A 15404-nucleotide genomic window follows, 5' to 3' on the forward strand; every position below is an offset into this window, starting at 1 on the left:
TTTTTTTTCTTTCAAAAATTCTTATTTAATTTAAATTTATTAAAAATATTTCTTTTGTTTTAAATCTGGATATAATTGTCATTTAATATATTTTTAATTTTATTTTTATTTAAAAATAGGGTAGAGTATATTTTTATTTAAAAACTCAAAAATAGAGCAATTTTCAAAAATCACCCAATAAAAATATCAACAAAGTCTTAATTCTTAAATCACACTACGATTTACTATTATTCTATGTTTGATTTACCCACAACTCCGTCTAAATTTTCTTATCGAAAATTTTCCTAAGTTACGATCGCACTTCTACGTTCGCGACCGTCCAACGGAGTACTAGTCATAATGAGGGGTATTACAGTACATGTTCGTAAAACGGGTGATAAATACTAATAGGTTGATAATTGTTGCGAATTTTTGGTTGATTATATCTGATGGTAAAAGAATATTGCACGCATTTGTAATTGAGAATATTCCTTCTTAGTAATAAACTAATAATATTATAGAATCTTATAATATGGTGTAATGTTGTTAGTAAAATAATCATTTGTTATGTGGGAAATTACAAGATATGCTATTGAAAATATTTCAGCTAGCATTTAATTACTTTTATTTAAAATGACGAAAATCATATCTTCCATATATTCAAATTTCACAATTAAACATAATATATCATGTCTTTTGTTAATTTTCAAAATTTATTATTATTAATTTCTATGAATTTATGAATTTTTCTGGGTATCAACATGTCTCACTATTAATTTGTGGCACTTCATCCTCATTTAGTTATCACTGCATTTTTTAATATTATTAATATTTAAACAATACTTTTTGTATATTTTTGGCAGAAAATTGAGTTTTATGTGAAAATTAAATATTCAGCATCCATATATGATAAATTTGAAAATGCATTATTGTTATATTAAAGAAACTATTTATTGAAATAAAATTATTGTATAGTTTTAAATTTTAAAGATTCACATTAGTTTTTAAAACTATATCAATTAAAATATATGCAAACCGTTTTCATCATATTTTACATTTAAAAATTTAGAAAATAATTTCATACATTTTGTACTAAACTTTATTTGCAAGAAGTTTTCATATCTTTAAGATTTGAAATTGACTCCTAAACCTAACAATTTGTACAATTATATATATATTAAAAAATTAGCAGTACTTGAATGTGTATACTGTTTCATATGGATGTTTATAATTGTTTTCTAGACTCGTTTAATATTTGATTTATTTTTTTTCCTTTAAAAAAAACAAGAATATGAATCACAAAAAAATTACAAAAACATAGAGTACTAGATTTTAACCCGCGGAGGCAATTCATTTTTTAAAATTAATATATATATATATATATAATTTGTAAATTATTTTATAGTTTACAATTGTTACTAAGTAACGTTCTGCCAAACCCGTCCCGCCAAACCGTCCACAAAAAAAATTATTTATTTTATTAATGTTGATCTTATTTATAATATGTTTATGAATCATTGTCAAAAGATTTTATTCGTTGCGGGATGTTGAACCCACACATTTTTCGTCAATTAGTTAATATATGTTCATTCTTAAAATTTCGAATCACAAAATATGACGAATTTTGTGTTGAGATTTTTTAAACTCTATATATTATATAATGATGTTAAGTTTTTTTGATATATTAAACTTTTTATAAATTTAAATATTATTAATGTTTTATGAATTTTAAATATATAAATAAGAATAATTAAAAAATTAATATTTTTTGCCTTTTAGGTAATGATATAATAACTCTAAAAGCAAGAATTTAGAAGATTTAAATCTTTAATTAAATATTTTCATACCTAAATAATTAATGTCAGTAGCATGACATTGTAAATAAGTTCAAATAAATGATTTGTTTATTTAAACAAAAAACGTTTAGTAAGAACAATATTTATTTAAACAAAAAACTTTGTTTTAAAATATTGTTAACAAAATACTTTTATGCTAATTTTAAGGGATTGATGTGAAGTTTGTTTGGATTAAATTTGATTGATAATGTGATTGACAATTTAAATTAAAAATTTAAAGTAAAACTAATTATTTTGAAAAAACGATTTAATGCTAATGGCATTGGGTTGTAAATAAGTCCAACTCGAAGATTTATTTGTTAAAATGGCTGCAAAAATATATATATAGATGATCTAACAGATTTTAACATTGGATGGATTACTTTAAGATGGTTTGATTTGATTGCTGAATTACATTGGAATATGTCACAATAAATTAAATACATAAAATTACAAAATAGAACTTATTAAATAGAAAATATTATGATTATGATTTATTATGTAAACTAGCAAACTAAAATTTCTGCAAATATTTCCCCAAGCTGAACAGCGTGGATCCTATCTAGTATTTATGTATAATACAATAAAAGAACTCCAATTTAACTGTTTTCAATCTTCTACGTACGAGGGTTTCCCGTGGATACCGAATCAAACAAAAATTCACAAATCCAAAATAAAATTACATTAGTAAAATTGATGGTATTATTTTGTTTTACCGAATCAACGTACCAAACTAAATCCAAAATGGAACTCAAATCTTGAGCAATTCAAACGTACAAACCAAAATACACTAAACTGTATATTTTAAATTAAATATAAAATACATTTAAATTGTATTTATATACCCAAAATTTTCAGAATATATGTAACTTTATATTTTTGTAACAGTTTTCAATTCAAAATCTACCCGTACGGTACCTATACCAAAATAAAATTACATTTGACAATTCAAAATTTTGGAGTTTAAGACATGTTTCCTAAAAAGCTTAAACCTAAAAACCCCAAACTCAAAGAAGTTAAACCATATAACTTAACTGAAAAAAGCATGTCCAGACCTATTTCTCGCAACAATAATCAGGTACATTGGACTTCTACACCACGATAGAAGCTCGAACAGAATCCACAATCTCCTTCTTGAGCGACATAAGAAAAGATTCTTTGGAAGCTTTTATTATGGTGTAGAAGTCACATTCTTGTGTTTTATTTTGTTGCCCTAAGCTCTAGTACTGTGTAACTGTAAATGTTGCTCTCTTTGGATAGATCAGATCTAAACTTTGAATGAAATTCATTAGTTTTCTAATATATTAATATAAGTAAACGACTAGATCTAATTTTAACCTTGCTTTTGGAGTGAATATATAAGCTTGTTTCCAGAATAGTGAGTCGATTTCGAAATATTAGACAAGATTTAAATGATATCATAAATATTCTTATAACATCATAACTTAAGGTCAACGAGCCAATAAAATGAAAACAAAACCAAACATCGCACTCCAAATAACAAAATAAACATACATAATTATTTCTCGTCATGGCTAACCTCAGCCTCACCAGAGAGTTCTTCAAGGGACTTGCCTTTGGGCTCTGGGACAAGGAAGGTGAAGAGCATACCGATAAAGTTAAGAACACCAAGCATGATCAATGAGTTCTTAACTCCGATGCCTGGTGGGTATCCTGCGTCTACCTTGGCCTTGTCTTGTGATTGAGCCGCATATAGGAACCCAAAGGCTCCAACAATGGCTCCAGCCTTACCAGCCGCGGCTGATATTCCATGACATGTAGACCTTAGCCTGGCCGGGAATATCTCAGCAGGGACAATAAAAGTGGTTGCATTTGGACCAAAATTGGCGAAGAAGAAAGTAAGAGAGTACATAACCACAAATCCGATACGGTTTTCTGGTTTGATCCAGTGGTTGTAAGGGAAGGCAATGGCAAACATAAACACGGTCATCATGAAAAATCCATTTAGTTGGATCTTAAACCTTCCAATGGTATCAATAAACGCAACTGTGAACCAGTAGCCTGGGACTGTACTGCAAAGGGCGATAAGAGTCTGAGCCCTAGCAATCCTGAAAACCTCATGGGTGGCGTTCATGGTGGCTGCCTTTGGGATCCATCCGATGGCCGAGAAAATATCCTTCTGGAACAAGTTTTGGCTGTAGAAGGCAATGTCAAGCAAAAACCATGTGGAGGTAGTTCCAAGGAGATGAAGCCCATGGCGTCTAAGGAATTCCTTGGAGAACAAGCCATAGTTTTGTTTGGGGTCTTTGACGTCATCCTCCACCCTTTCCTCAAGCTCGATATCTGTTTGTAAGACCTTGGACATGTCGGCTGTGGCTTGTTTGATGTTCTTGGCAACCAAAGCGGTGTAACGGGCAGTTTCAGGCATCTTCATACGCCAGTAGTAAGTCAAAGCTGCGGGTAAAGCACCAAACATGACGATGATTCGCCAAATGTAGTCAACTTGAGGAGGCGTTGAGAGGGCCCTGTTTACTGCATATGTTGGAGCTGGGAACTTTTTGTCGAATATAGAAGATACTGCGAGTGCCACGAAACCTCCAGCCAAGATACCGACACCTTGCATGGCGAAGACAGCTGCGATGAAAGCCCCACGGGTCTTCTTGTTTGCGTATTCAGACATGATGGTGGCAGAAAGTGGGTAGTCACCTCCAATACCAAATCCCAACCAAAACCTACGTAATGGTTTATATATAAAAAAACTTTCTCAAAGAAAAATACCTAAATCAGTTCGAAGCGTGACTAACTTTTAAAACTTGCATTCGTTATTAGATTATTGGTTAATCATTGTGTATATATAATATTGTAATTGGATGAAAATTGTACCTGAAGAAGCAAAGGGTGGTCATGACACCCTTGGCTTCGTGGCCAAAAGAGAGACCAGAAGCGACAGAGCACAAGATCATCATTACCAAAGTGAGACCGTACACTTTTTTCCGTCCGAGTTTGTCACCGAGCCAACCGAAGAAGAGTTGACCAGAAAGGGTTCCACAAAGGGCCACACCGTTGACCGCGGCCGCAACATGAGGGGGAAGTGAGCCAGGCTTCGCTGACTCCGGATTGAAATAGTAGATGCGGCCAAGGAGTTTCGTCACCAAGGACACGCAAAAAAGATCGTAGGCATCGGTAAAGAAACCCATACCGGCGATGACAATCGCCGTGAAATGATAAAGTTGCGTCTTCGCAACATCGAGTGCCTTTAGCACTCCTAGTTGTTGTTCGGCCATTTCCTAGAGCTCTATAATCATACAACGCAAAGAATCCAAGATTTCATGTCATTATTTCTCGCTTATGAAATATTTTCATTTGGAGACTTAAAAAATATCATGGAACAGAGCATTTGACCTCTCAATGGCCAAAATTTTGAAACAAAACTTGATATCTTTGGAATTATGAACAAGAAAACTCAACTTGAAATGGTATATACACAAATTAAATATAGACGACAAAGGAAAGTAATATTACCTTAATCAGCTTGGCAGGAGAAATTAAGAACTTCTCTGGAGAGTTGAGGAGAGACTATATGTGGTCATTAGAAATGAACAATTATGCTGGCCATTTATAGAGAAGAAGAAAGAGAAGCACGTTAAATGTAATAAAAAAATGCTTTTTGAAAAGGAAAGATATGTAAGCAACGTGATCGCCTCTTTCTTCATAGTTATTATTTATTTTGTAATTTCATTTTGGATTTTAGAATTTTAGTCATCAATACTCCCTCCGTATGTTTATAGTTGATGTTTAAGATTTTTGAACACCATTTGTTTCTGAAGTAAAATATTATTTACAGTCTATTTTATATTGAAAAGTATAAAACATCATCTAAGCTGGACGATACGCCTTCCAGAATATGAACACCTTATACAATAAATCTCTCTAGGATACGTGAGATGGGATGATTTTTTTATTGTATGATAGTTACGGATTCTGATTATTATTTTGAAGCAGGAAACGAAGTTTTAGCAAAAATTTCTGTTTAACCATCTCAATTACTATATGGAGACAGATTGATATATGAGCATTACTATAGATATGCATTCCATGTAAATTTCTATAAATAGAAGTAGCTAATTTAGACGTTGTACACACACAAAAAAAGAATAAAATAAAATCAAAAAGAAGTAGTGTAGACACGAATTCAGTTTGTAGTTAATCTTGTTGGCATTACTTGTAATCGTTGACCAGTTATATATATTTATGTTTGATTCCAACTTTGCAATTATATTATTCGCAATATAAAATGCATTTCTAAAATTAAATAAGGAGAGTTGCAAGCTCTAATCATTTATTTATTGTTTCGTGTAAATCTGAACTACAAGTTATTTTAGAGCCAATATAAGTCGAAAGGTTTTAAATTTCTCCATCTTCCTCGTTTTCTTTGTTTTGTTTTTTGCAGTCGAGTTATTCAACTCTAATAGTTGACATTTGAGGAGTGACAATCAGGATACATATAGTCATGAAGATTAATTATCATTTAGCAAAGTCAAAATCATTATTTTAAAAAAGCATATTCGAAAAACATAGGATATTCGCGAGAACATAAGCATATAAATTCATTTTAACAGATAATTCATGCCTTAGTGGACTTAGTTGCCATTACATATACATAAATAAGGATTTAATATCAACCAATCCAGCTCAGACCATATATATATATAAATGTGAGGATTGTATTTGTTTTAAATGACGGGTTTTCTGGACTTCGATATGTACACGTTAATGTTTTAAATGGTTTGAATGTTTTGTTGTTATACGAGAGGTATTACATGCATAAATTAAATATAACCATAATAACAACAAAGATTAGGAATTTGATAGTAGCTGTGTAGTAGAGATAAGCAGTCAAATAAATATCATAAATGACCACTAAATATCGATTGATTACATTTTGTCACACAAAAAAATAAATGTAGAGATCCACCATTACGAACATGAAATATCACATTACGCATCGCAAAAATAAAGTAAATCGTAATAGAAGATGTAATTCATCGAACCAATTAAGAATTTGAAAATATTATGGCGTAATCATTTCTCAACCTCAGCCTCACCGGAGAGCTCTTCAAGGGACTTGCCCTTGGGCATTCCTATTATTTACAAGGCTACAAGCAAAGAAAAAGAAAAGGCCACTTAACACATGCTTATAGTAAAAAAAAAAGAGAGGATATTTTACACATGTTCATAATATAAAAAAAGCCTCTTTACACATGTTCATAGTATAAAAAAGTGTGATCAAACAAAATATAAAATTGGTTATGTTTAAAAAAAGCACTAAAAGTATTAAAGCATCAAAGATCAATGCAATTTTTATATATGATATTCCTTGCATTTATATATGTACGTAGACTCATCCATCAAGTTTTTTTTAGTCAAATTTCTATCATATCCTTCATATGTTGTTTTTATGAAGAAACAATGATTAAGAAGTAAAGAAAAAAAACTTATCAGAATAAAACATGAATTTGTTACAGTTAAACCACTAATGAATTATAGAATAAGTATGAGATACAGAGACAAAATAGACAAAATGGATGGATTTGAACTAAAAAGCTGACAGTTTAAGGACCAATAAACCACACAATGCTAGAGGAAGAAAAGGAACCAAAAGATTAATTGCAATTGAGGTTAATTATTTATAATTTAGTAACTAATTTTTTTTTGACAAAAACGGAAGAAGAAAAACTGTAATAATATCGGCATTTGGGAGATTCGAACTTAAGAAGTTAAACAAAACAAGGACCAAGTTTTCCCTGACGCGAACATTGGACCATAGAACAACTTCAGTATTTGGAGGCCGAAAATGTAATTATTGAATAATCGGCTGCAAGCATGGGCTTGGCCCGCTTGTGCTCATGGCCGGCTCTGCCCTTGGGCTAAGGAACAAGGAAGGTGAAGAGAATACCGACAAAGTTAATGACACCAAGCATGACCAGTGAGTTCTTGACTCCAAAGCCATGTGGGTATCCTTCGTCCGTCTTGGTCATCTCTTGCGGCTCGCATATAGGAACCCGAAACGTCTGACTATGTTATATAGGGGTTCAAGTGCAACGTCTATATGCTAAAATAAAGAAAGAAATCGCAACAATAAATGAAAATATGGCCGTTGAAAATTGAATGAGAGAATCGGCCATACTAGGAAAGTTGTGATGTGTCTTGAGTCTTGATAACTTAGGCATCATTAATTGTAGGAATCTTCAAGACCCGCAAAAGATGATCAGAATATAGTCGTTGTGATATGATCTCATTCGGCTCTGGAAAAAGAAAGTTTTGGCTCTGTGGGTTCACATAAGGAAAAATGCACCAAGGATTAGTGTGAATGGTTCTGGGTGGTGTATAGGATGTCCAGGCTTCCATATGTGGCTCTGGAATGCACAAAAGGGAAGGAAAGGATAGCTTTCCTTAGTTTGCACAAGCCCTAGGTTTGCTTGACACTGCCCTAGGTTTTGTAGTCGTTCATGTGCCTACAGTTTGGTTATGATCGATTAAATCAATATCAATATTCATAATATGCTATTAAAGTCATATTCAGTGAACTTGGACGTCCCTAGACTTACTCGCCTAAGCTATCAAGACTTAAGAGAATTAAGACTTTCCTATTTCGGCGATGGACCACCATTTGATGTCCAATGTCTCTTCCTTTTTGTTTTTTTGCGAATTTTCTTACTTTCTTATTTGGCCATTAACCATCATCACGTAAAAGGGCACCAAACAACGTCATTGCATCCGGAAATATGTTTGAGTTCTATGGTCTTGTTTACCGGGCAATGATGTCTTGGATCTCGAGAGATTAGCTTTCTTCATGAGAGAAAATGGTAGATGTTACTTTCGGGTTGGCCGTGGGCATCTTTAATAAATTTCATTTGCATGTGTATCAGAAGAAGGTGATTCTCATTTCTCGTAAGGGTTAAAAATAGTTGCTTTTGGTTTGATAGTTTTCGCTATCTTTTCTTAGTTTATTATGTTTTTCTTCTGTATAGAGCTAGATTTCGGAAAATTCTCTTTTTTCTTTTTTTCTTTTGCGGTGTCTCTAAAAAATTAGTTTATTTGAGGCCTTAAGTTTTCTTTTGTTTGAGAATTGAAAAATTCTTTCTAATGCCCTTTACACATTACCCCTTTTCAATTCTACCATATTATATTTACCATTTTCATTTATACCCTCTTTAAATTTTTAATGACCATTTAACCCCTATTTGTAAATTGATTTAGGTTAATAAAATGAAGTATTAATATTTTCGCCTAAAATATTCCAAAATAAAATTTCCTGCCAAAAAATTTGGGAAAAAACTTCACGTCAAAAATTTCGGAAAAAAAAATTCCCGCCAAAATTTTCCCGCAAAAAAATTTCGGAAAAATTTTCCGCCAAAATTTTTTTCGAAAATATTTTTCCCGTAAATTTTTTGTTTTGGCGGGAAATAGATTTACAAGGGATTTTAAAAGGGGTTTAAAAGATTTACAAGAGATTTTAAAAGGGTTTAAAAGATTTACAAGGGATTTTAAAGGACTTTAAAAGACTTACAAGAGTTTTTTTAAAGATTTTTAAAGGGTTTAAAAATGTTTTAAAAGATTTACAAGGGATTTTTAAAGGGTTTTAAAAGATGTACAAGAGTTTTAAAAGATTTTAAAAGAATTTATAAAAAAAACCTTTAAAAACTCTTGTAAATCTTTTTAAAACCTGTTTTAAAGGTTCAGAAGAGATTTAAAATGGTTCAAAAAGAGTAATAAATGTTTTCAATACTTACAATTCTTTTTCTAAGAGTTAAAAAATGCTTGTAAAAACTTTATAAGAGTTTTAAAAGGATTTATAAAGGTTTAAAATCCCTTGTAAATCATTCTTTGACATTTAAAAACGATTGTAAATCATTTTAACCCCTTTTAAAATCTCTTGTAAATCATTCAATGTCACTTACTTATGCTTTAAAACGATTGTAAACCATACAAACACTTTTAAAATCCCTTGTAAATCATTCTATGCCACTTACTTATGCTTTAAAAACGATTGTTAAATCATGTTGTACCCTTTTATAAGCTTTTAAAATCCCTTGTAAATCATTCTAATGCCACTTACTTATGCTTAAAAAAACATTGTGAACCATGCTAACCCTTTTTAAAACTCCTTGTAAATCATTTTATGCCAATTACTTATGCTTTAAAAACGATTGTAAATCATGTTTTACCCTTTTATAAGCTTTTAAAATCCCTTGTAAATCATTCATTGCCACTTACTTATGCTTAAAAAACGATTGTAAACCATGCTAACCCTTTTTAAATCCCTTGTAAATCATTGTATGTCACTTACTTATGCTTTAAAAACGATTGTAAATCATGTTTTACCTTTTTATAAGTTTTTAAAATCCCTTGTAAATCATTTAATGCCACTTACTTATGCTTAAAAAACGATTGTAAATCTTGTAAAACTATTATAAAAAGCTTTAAAAAGATTTACAAAGGTTTTAAAAGGGGTTTTAAAGTATTTACCTATGTTTTTAAAGACTTTATAAAAATTTTAAGAGTTTTTAAAATGATTTACAATGGTTTTTAGCAACTACCAAAACTTTTAAAAAATTTACAAAGATTTTTAAAAGCATTTTTTTGGCTGGGAAAAAAATTTTACGAGAAAACATTTTTGGCGGGAAATTTTTTTTTTGGCGGGAAAAAAAGTTTGGCGGAAATTTTTTGTTTGGCGGGAAAAATAAATTTTGGTACATGTTATTATTAAATGAGGGTAATTTGGTCATTCTGTTCAATAGAAGGGATATTTTTAAAAATAAACAATATAAAATGGTATTGTTACAAAAGGGTAGTAAAAAAAGGGTAGTTTTGCAAATCTCCCTCGAGAATTTGCAATTTCTCTCTCATAGCATAACATGTCTTTTTTTTAGTAAATTTCAAGATGACAAAAAGAAAAAAAAAACATAAAGAAACAAATTGAAAGCAACATCTATTTTTCTGACTTGTAAAAATGTGGTGTTACTAGCAAATATCAAATTTTTGTATCTATAAACTAGATTTTAACCCGCGGTATACTAGGAGAACGATTTATTTTTTAAAGTTAATATATATACAAGTTTACAAATTGAATATATTTATAAAAAAAATAAATTTTTTAGTTTACAATTATTATTAGGTAACATCCCGCCAAATCTGTTCCATCAAAAAGCTTATTAATTTTATTAATGTTAACCTTAGTTATGATATGATTCTAAATCATTGTCTAGATATTTTAGCCAATGTTAGGACGTTGAACCCACATAGTTTTCGTCAATTGAATAATATATGTTCGTTTTATAAATTTCGAATCACAATTTATGCAGAAAATGTTTTGAAATTTTTCTTAACTTTACATATTATACAATAAAAAATCAAACAAAGATGATAGGAAATTCATAGTTTTAAATCTTAATCAAATCTTCTAAATATCAATATTGTTAAATATAGAAGTAATGAGTATAAGAGTTGGGTTTTATTTGAACCAACCCAACTAAGATTTAATGAACATCATAAACTAATGGGTCTGGTATCAAATGTAATCAGATGCATTTTAACCCACAATCAAAAGGTGACTGCAAAAATACTATATAAGATTCATAGAAGTAGATCGTCTATATAGGCCTGAAAAATATCAGTTTTAAATTAAATTATTTAGAGATCTTATTTTGTTGGGCTTAAATACTGGAGAATAAGACTACTTTAGTAATCAAAATATTTGGGCCATGTAACTAATGCAAACCAAAATCATTATTGACAAAAGTCATTGCATCAAATGATTTTCTTACCAAAATGTCTTTAAAATATATATATATATATATATATATATATGTACCTTCGTACGGTACGGTTGCTTTTATATAAAAAGGTGTTGTACGGTTGCATTGACTTTTGATCGTAAATACTATATAGTCCGGAGACTCAAATGCAAACCACTTTCTCTATTTTTTTGGACGGAAGTTATGTTAACCTAAATTATCTAAAATATTACACAAATAATTTTTAAACAGTTTAAAATGGCATATAATTATGTTAATAGAAATTTGACTTTTAGTACGGAGATACATTAGCTGAGAAGTTTGACCTCACCTTATTTAGTGGGAACCTTGTTACTTTTGAATTAGTTTGAACAATATATCTCTAATTCATATAAAGTATTTTGAAATATAAAGCTTTATAAATATAACATATTTTTTGGTGGGTAATGCTTCTTTTTTTCTGTGGCTTATAACTACGTGGAGATCTTATCTTCTGTCCGCTTATATTAGTATTTCACCATAGTGATTTTAATAAAAATCAGATTAAACAATATATAACAGCTATTTTAGTTTACAGGTTTAAACTTTTATTTTAGTTCTTTGATTTTTTTTTTCTTTCAGAAAATGGTGGACATCTTCTAAAGTTTGTTTTATTAATCTAGGTAGAAACTTTCAAACAAAAGACGAAAACAGAAAAGTTGACTTTAGTACGGAAATACATGATATGAGATAACTGATAAGATAACTTGTTAGATGGTTTCCACTCTCATAAACAATATAAAAAAATTATTAACGATAGTGAACTCGATTTTTAGTAACTCTATGAAAATCTTCTTGTGAGATCATAACATTTTAGAAGACTAGGCTTTTCGTGTAATATGATCTGTAGACCATTCCAATGTTATCATATGCAGAACAGCAACACAATGAAATAAATTAAGAGATGGAAAATAAATTAAGATCAAATAAAATGTGGATATACCCTTAAGATTCCGGAGACAATACTTCTCCAGTTCTCCTCTCGTCTATAAATTTCTGCCGTCTCAGCCAACATAATCACAACCACCACCTCTCTCAATAATTCTCTCTCTTGTCCTTCACAACCTGTTACTACTTAGGTGAATATCATCTACATGTTTATTTTGTCTTAATCCAAATTCACATTTAATTTTGTTTTCACTCTTTTTATCATGTATACTTTTTTAATTAGCTAGCCGAGATTATATATGTTAAAACTACCTCTATTTCTAACACACCCAAGCAATATATCATCTTTCCAATATTTACGAAAGAAGAAATTTCTATACAAATATTAACCTTTACTTTGTGCAAAATAGGAGAGAAGAAAAACAAAAAGACTGACTGAGATGGCCGATCAACAGCTAGGAGTGCTAAAGGCACTTGATGTTGCGAAGACGCAACTTTACCATTTCACGGCTATTGTCATTGCCGGTATGGGCTTCTTTACGGACGCGTACGATCTCTTTTGTGTGTCCTTGGTGACCAAGCTTCTTGGCCGCCTCTACTACTTCAATCCAACGTCAGCAAAGCCTGGCTCACTTCCCCCTCATGTTGCGGCTGCAGTCAACGGTGTGGCCCTTTGTGGAACCCTTGCCGGTCAACTCTTCTTCGGATGGCTTGGTGACAAACTCGGACGGAAAAAGGTGTACGGTATCACTTTGATCATGATGATTCTCTGCTCAGTTGCTTCCGGTCTTTCCTTGGGCAATTCGGCCAAGGGTGTCATGACGACTCTTTGCTTCTTCAGGTACAATTTATTTAGCCACAAACCTAATATCACATACGTCACAGATACAAGCTCGAGAGATTAGTCACTATTTCGACCTAGATTATGGTTACTTAAGATACTGATATCTAGACGATTATATATAGGTTTTGGCTCGGGTTTGGCATTGGAGGTGACTACCCTCTATCTGCCACCATCATGTCTGAATACGCTAACAAGAAGACTCGTGGGGCTTTCATCGCGGCAGTGTTCGCCATGCAAGGTGTAGGTATCTTGGCGGGAGGTTTTGTGGCACTTGCAGTTTCTTCCATATTTGACAAAAAGTTCCCATCGCCGACGTATGAGCAAGACAGGTTTCTATCAACGCCTCCTCAAGCTGATTACATTTGGCGAATCATCGTCATGTTTGGTGCTTTACCCGCAGCTTTGACTTACTATTGGCGTATGAAGATGCCTGAAACAGCCCGTTACACCGCTTTAGTTGCCAAGAACATCAAACAAGCCACAGCAGACATGTCCAAGGTCTTACAAACAGATCTCGAGCTTGAGGAAAGGGTGGAGGATGACGTCAAGGACCCCAAAAAAAACTATGGCTTGTTCTCCAAGGAATTCCTTAGACGCCATGGGCTTCATCTCCTTGGGACTACCTCCACTTGGTTTTTGCTTGACATCGCCTTCTACAGCCAAAACTTGTTCCAAAAGGATATTTTCTCGGCCATTGGATGGATCCCAAAGGCAGCCACTATGAACGCCATCCATGAGGTTTTCAAGATTGCTAGGGCTCAGACTCTCATTGCCCTCTGCAGTACAGTCCCAGGTTACTGGTTCACAGTAGCCTTTATTGATATCATTGGAAGGTTTGCGATCCAACTAATGGGATTTTTCATGATGACCGTTTTTATGTTTGCTATTGCCTTCCCATACAACCACTGGATTTTACCAGATAATCGTATCGGATTCGTGGTTATGTACTCACTCACATTTTTCTTCGCCAACTTTGGACCCAATGCAACTACTTTCATTGTCCCAGCTGAAATCTTTCCAGCAAGGCTAAGGTCTACGTGCCATGGAATATCAGCCGCAACTGGTAAGGCTGGAGCCATCGTTGGAGCCTTCGGGTTCCTATATGCTGCTCAACCACAGGATAAGACCAAGACAGACGCAGGATACCCACCGGGCATCGGAGTCAAGAACTCATTGATCATGCTTGGTGTCATTAACTTTGTTGGTATGCTCTTCACCTTCCTCGTCCCTGAGCCCAAGGGCAAGTCCCTTGAAGAACTCTCCGGCGAGGCTGAGGTTGATAAATGATTATGCCGTCATATATGTTTGTCATTGGTTTTGCGATGTGTGAATTATATTTGTAATGGTGTACTACTTTTACGTTTTACGTTCTTTGCGATGAGTGAATTATATTTGTAACGGTGTACTACTTTCGCTTTTTGTTTAAATGTGTGTGCAAGTGCAACTTGTTAAGATGTAAACTCATGTTATGGTCATATCCTAGTAATGCTATAAGTTTGGAAGCAATAAAGACATGAACAATCAAACAAAAAATATGCTTAGTGGAAAGTTTGAAATGAAAGATATAAGGGCTAGTGGATGTAATTCTAGGGATCAATATTGATAGAACTGATAATACAAAAAATCAGCTTGTACTGGTATATTAGGTTGAAAAGATAAATGAGATATTTTAGAACTACTGAACTATAAAGATTGGTATATTGTTGTTCATGTAATCGAAAGATTTTTTTTGTAAGATTGTAGATGAATTTATCATCAAATGAACTACAAAGACTAGGGACTCCCAAGAGTCCAAGACCCTACTCTTCACTTGTCTAAACATTTAAGTGAAGCAATGTCAAATTAGGAGTATGATGCAACAGTCTATTTGATATATTTGACCAGTTGTACTAGACTCAATTTGATGCTGCCAGTGTGCCGTAGAAGCCTTCCAAATAGACATTATAGCTTTAGTCAAAGCAAATGAGGAAGCCGAGTGGTTTCAGAACTTGAAAATATTTCGATGGGAGAAACCAGTGTTGGCACTACGTGTAAACTAAACTCTGATAGCAATTATTTATT

At 32.3% G+C, this 15404-nt stretch overlaps 2 protein-coding genes across 2 annotated transcripts; one reads left to right on the plus strand and one right to left on the minus strand.

The window, feature by feature from the left end:
- Positions 1-3184: 3184 nt before the first annotated feature.
- Positions 3185-5574, minus strand: PHT1;1 (phosphate transporter 1;1). Its single transcript, NM_123701.4, has 3 exons — positions 5298-5574; positions 4659-5070; positions 3185-4507 (listed from the first exon to the last, which is right to left on the minus strand). Exons 2-3 carry the CDS (start codon positions 5057-5059, stop codon positions 3334-3336), a joined length of 1575 nt encoding a protein of 524 aa, NP_199149.1. The 5' UTR covers positions 5060-5070; positions 5298-5574; the 3' UTR covers positions 3185-3333.
- Positions 5575-12939: 7365 nt separating this feature from the next.
- On the plus strand, positions 12940-14630 carry PHT1;3 (phosphate transporter 1;3; the record flags this gene model as incomplete). The annotated part of the gene is made up of 2 exons (NM_123702.1): positions 12940-13340; positions 13466-14630. The coding sequence occupies 2 exons, from the start codon at positions 12940-12942 to the stop codon at positions 14628-14630; spliced, it is 1566 nt and encodes a 521-aa protein (NP_199150.1).
- Between the last annotated feature and the right edge of the window lie 774 nt (positions 14631-15404).

The sequence above is a fragment of the Arabidopsis thaliana genome, chromosome 5 (genome assembly GCF_000001735.4).
Source record: "Arabidopsis thaliana chromosome 5, partial sequence".
Taxonomy (NCBI): domain Eukaryota; kingdom Viridiplantae; phylum Streptophyta; class Magnoliopsida; order Brassicales; family Brassicaceae; genus Arabidopsis; species Arabidopsis thaliana.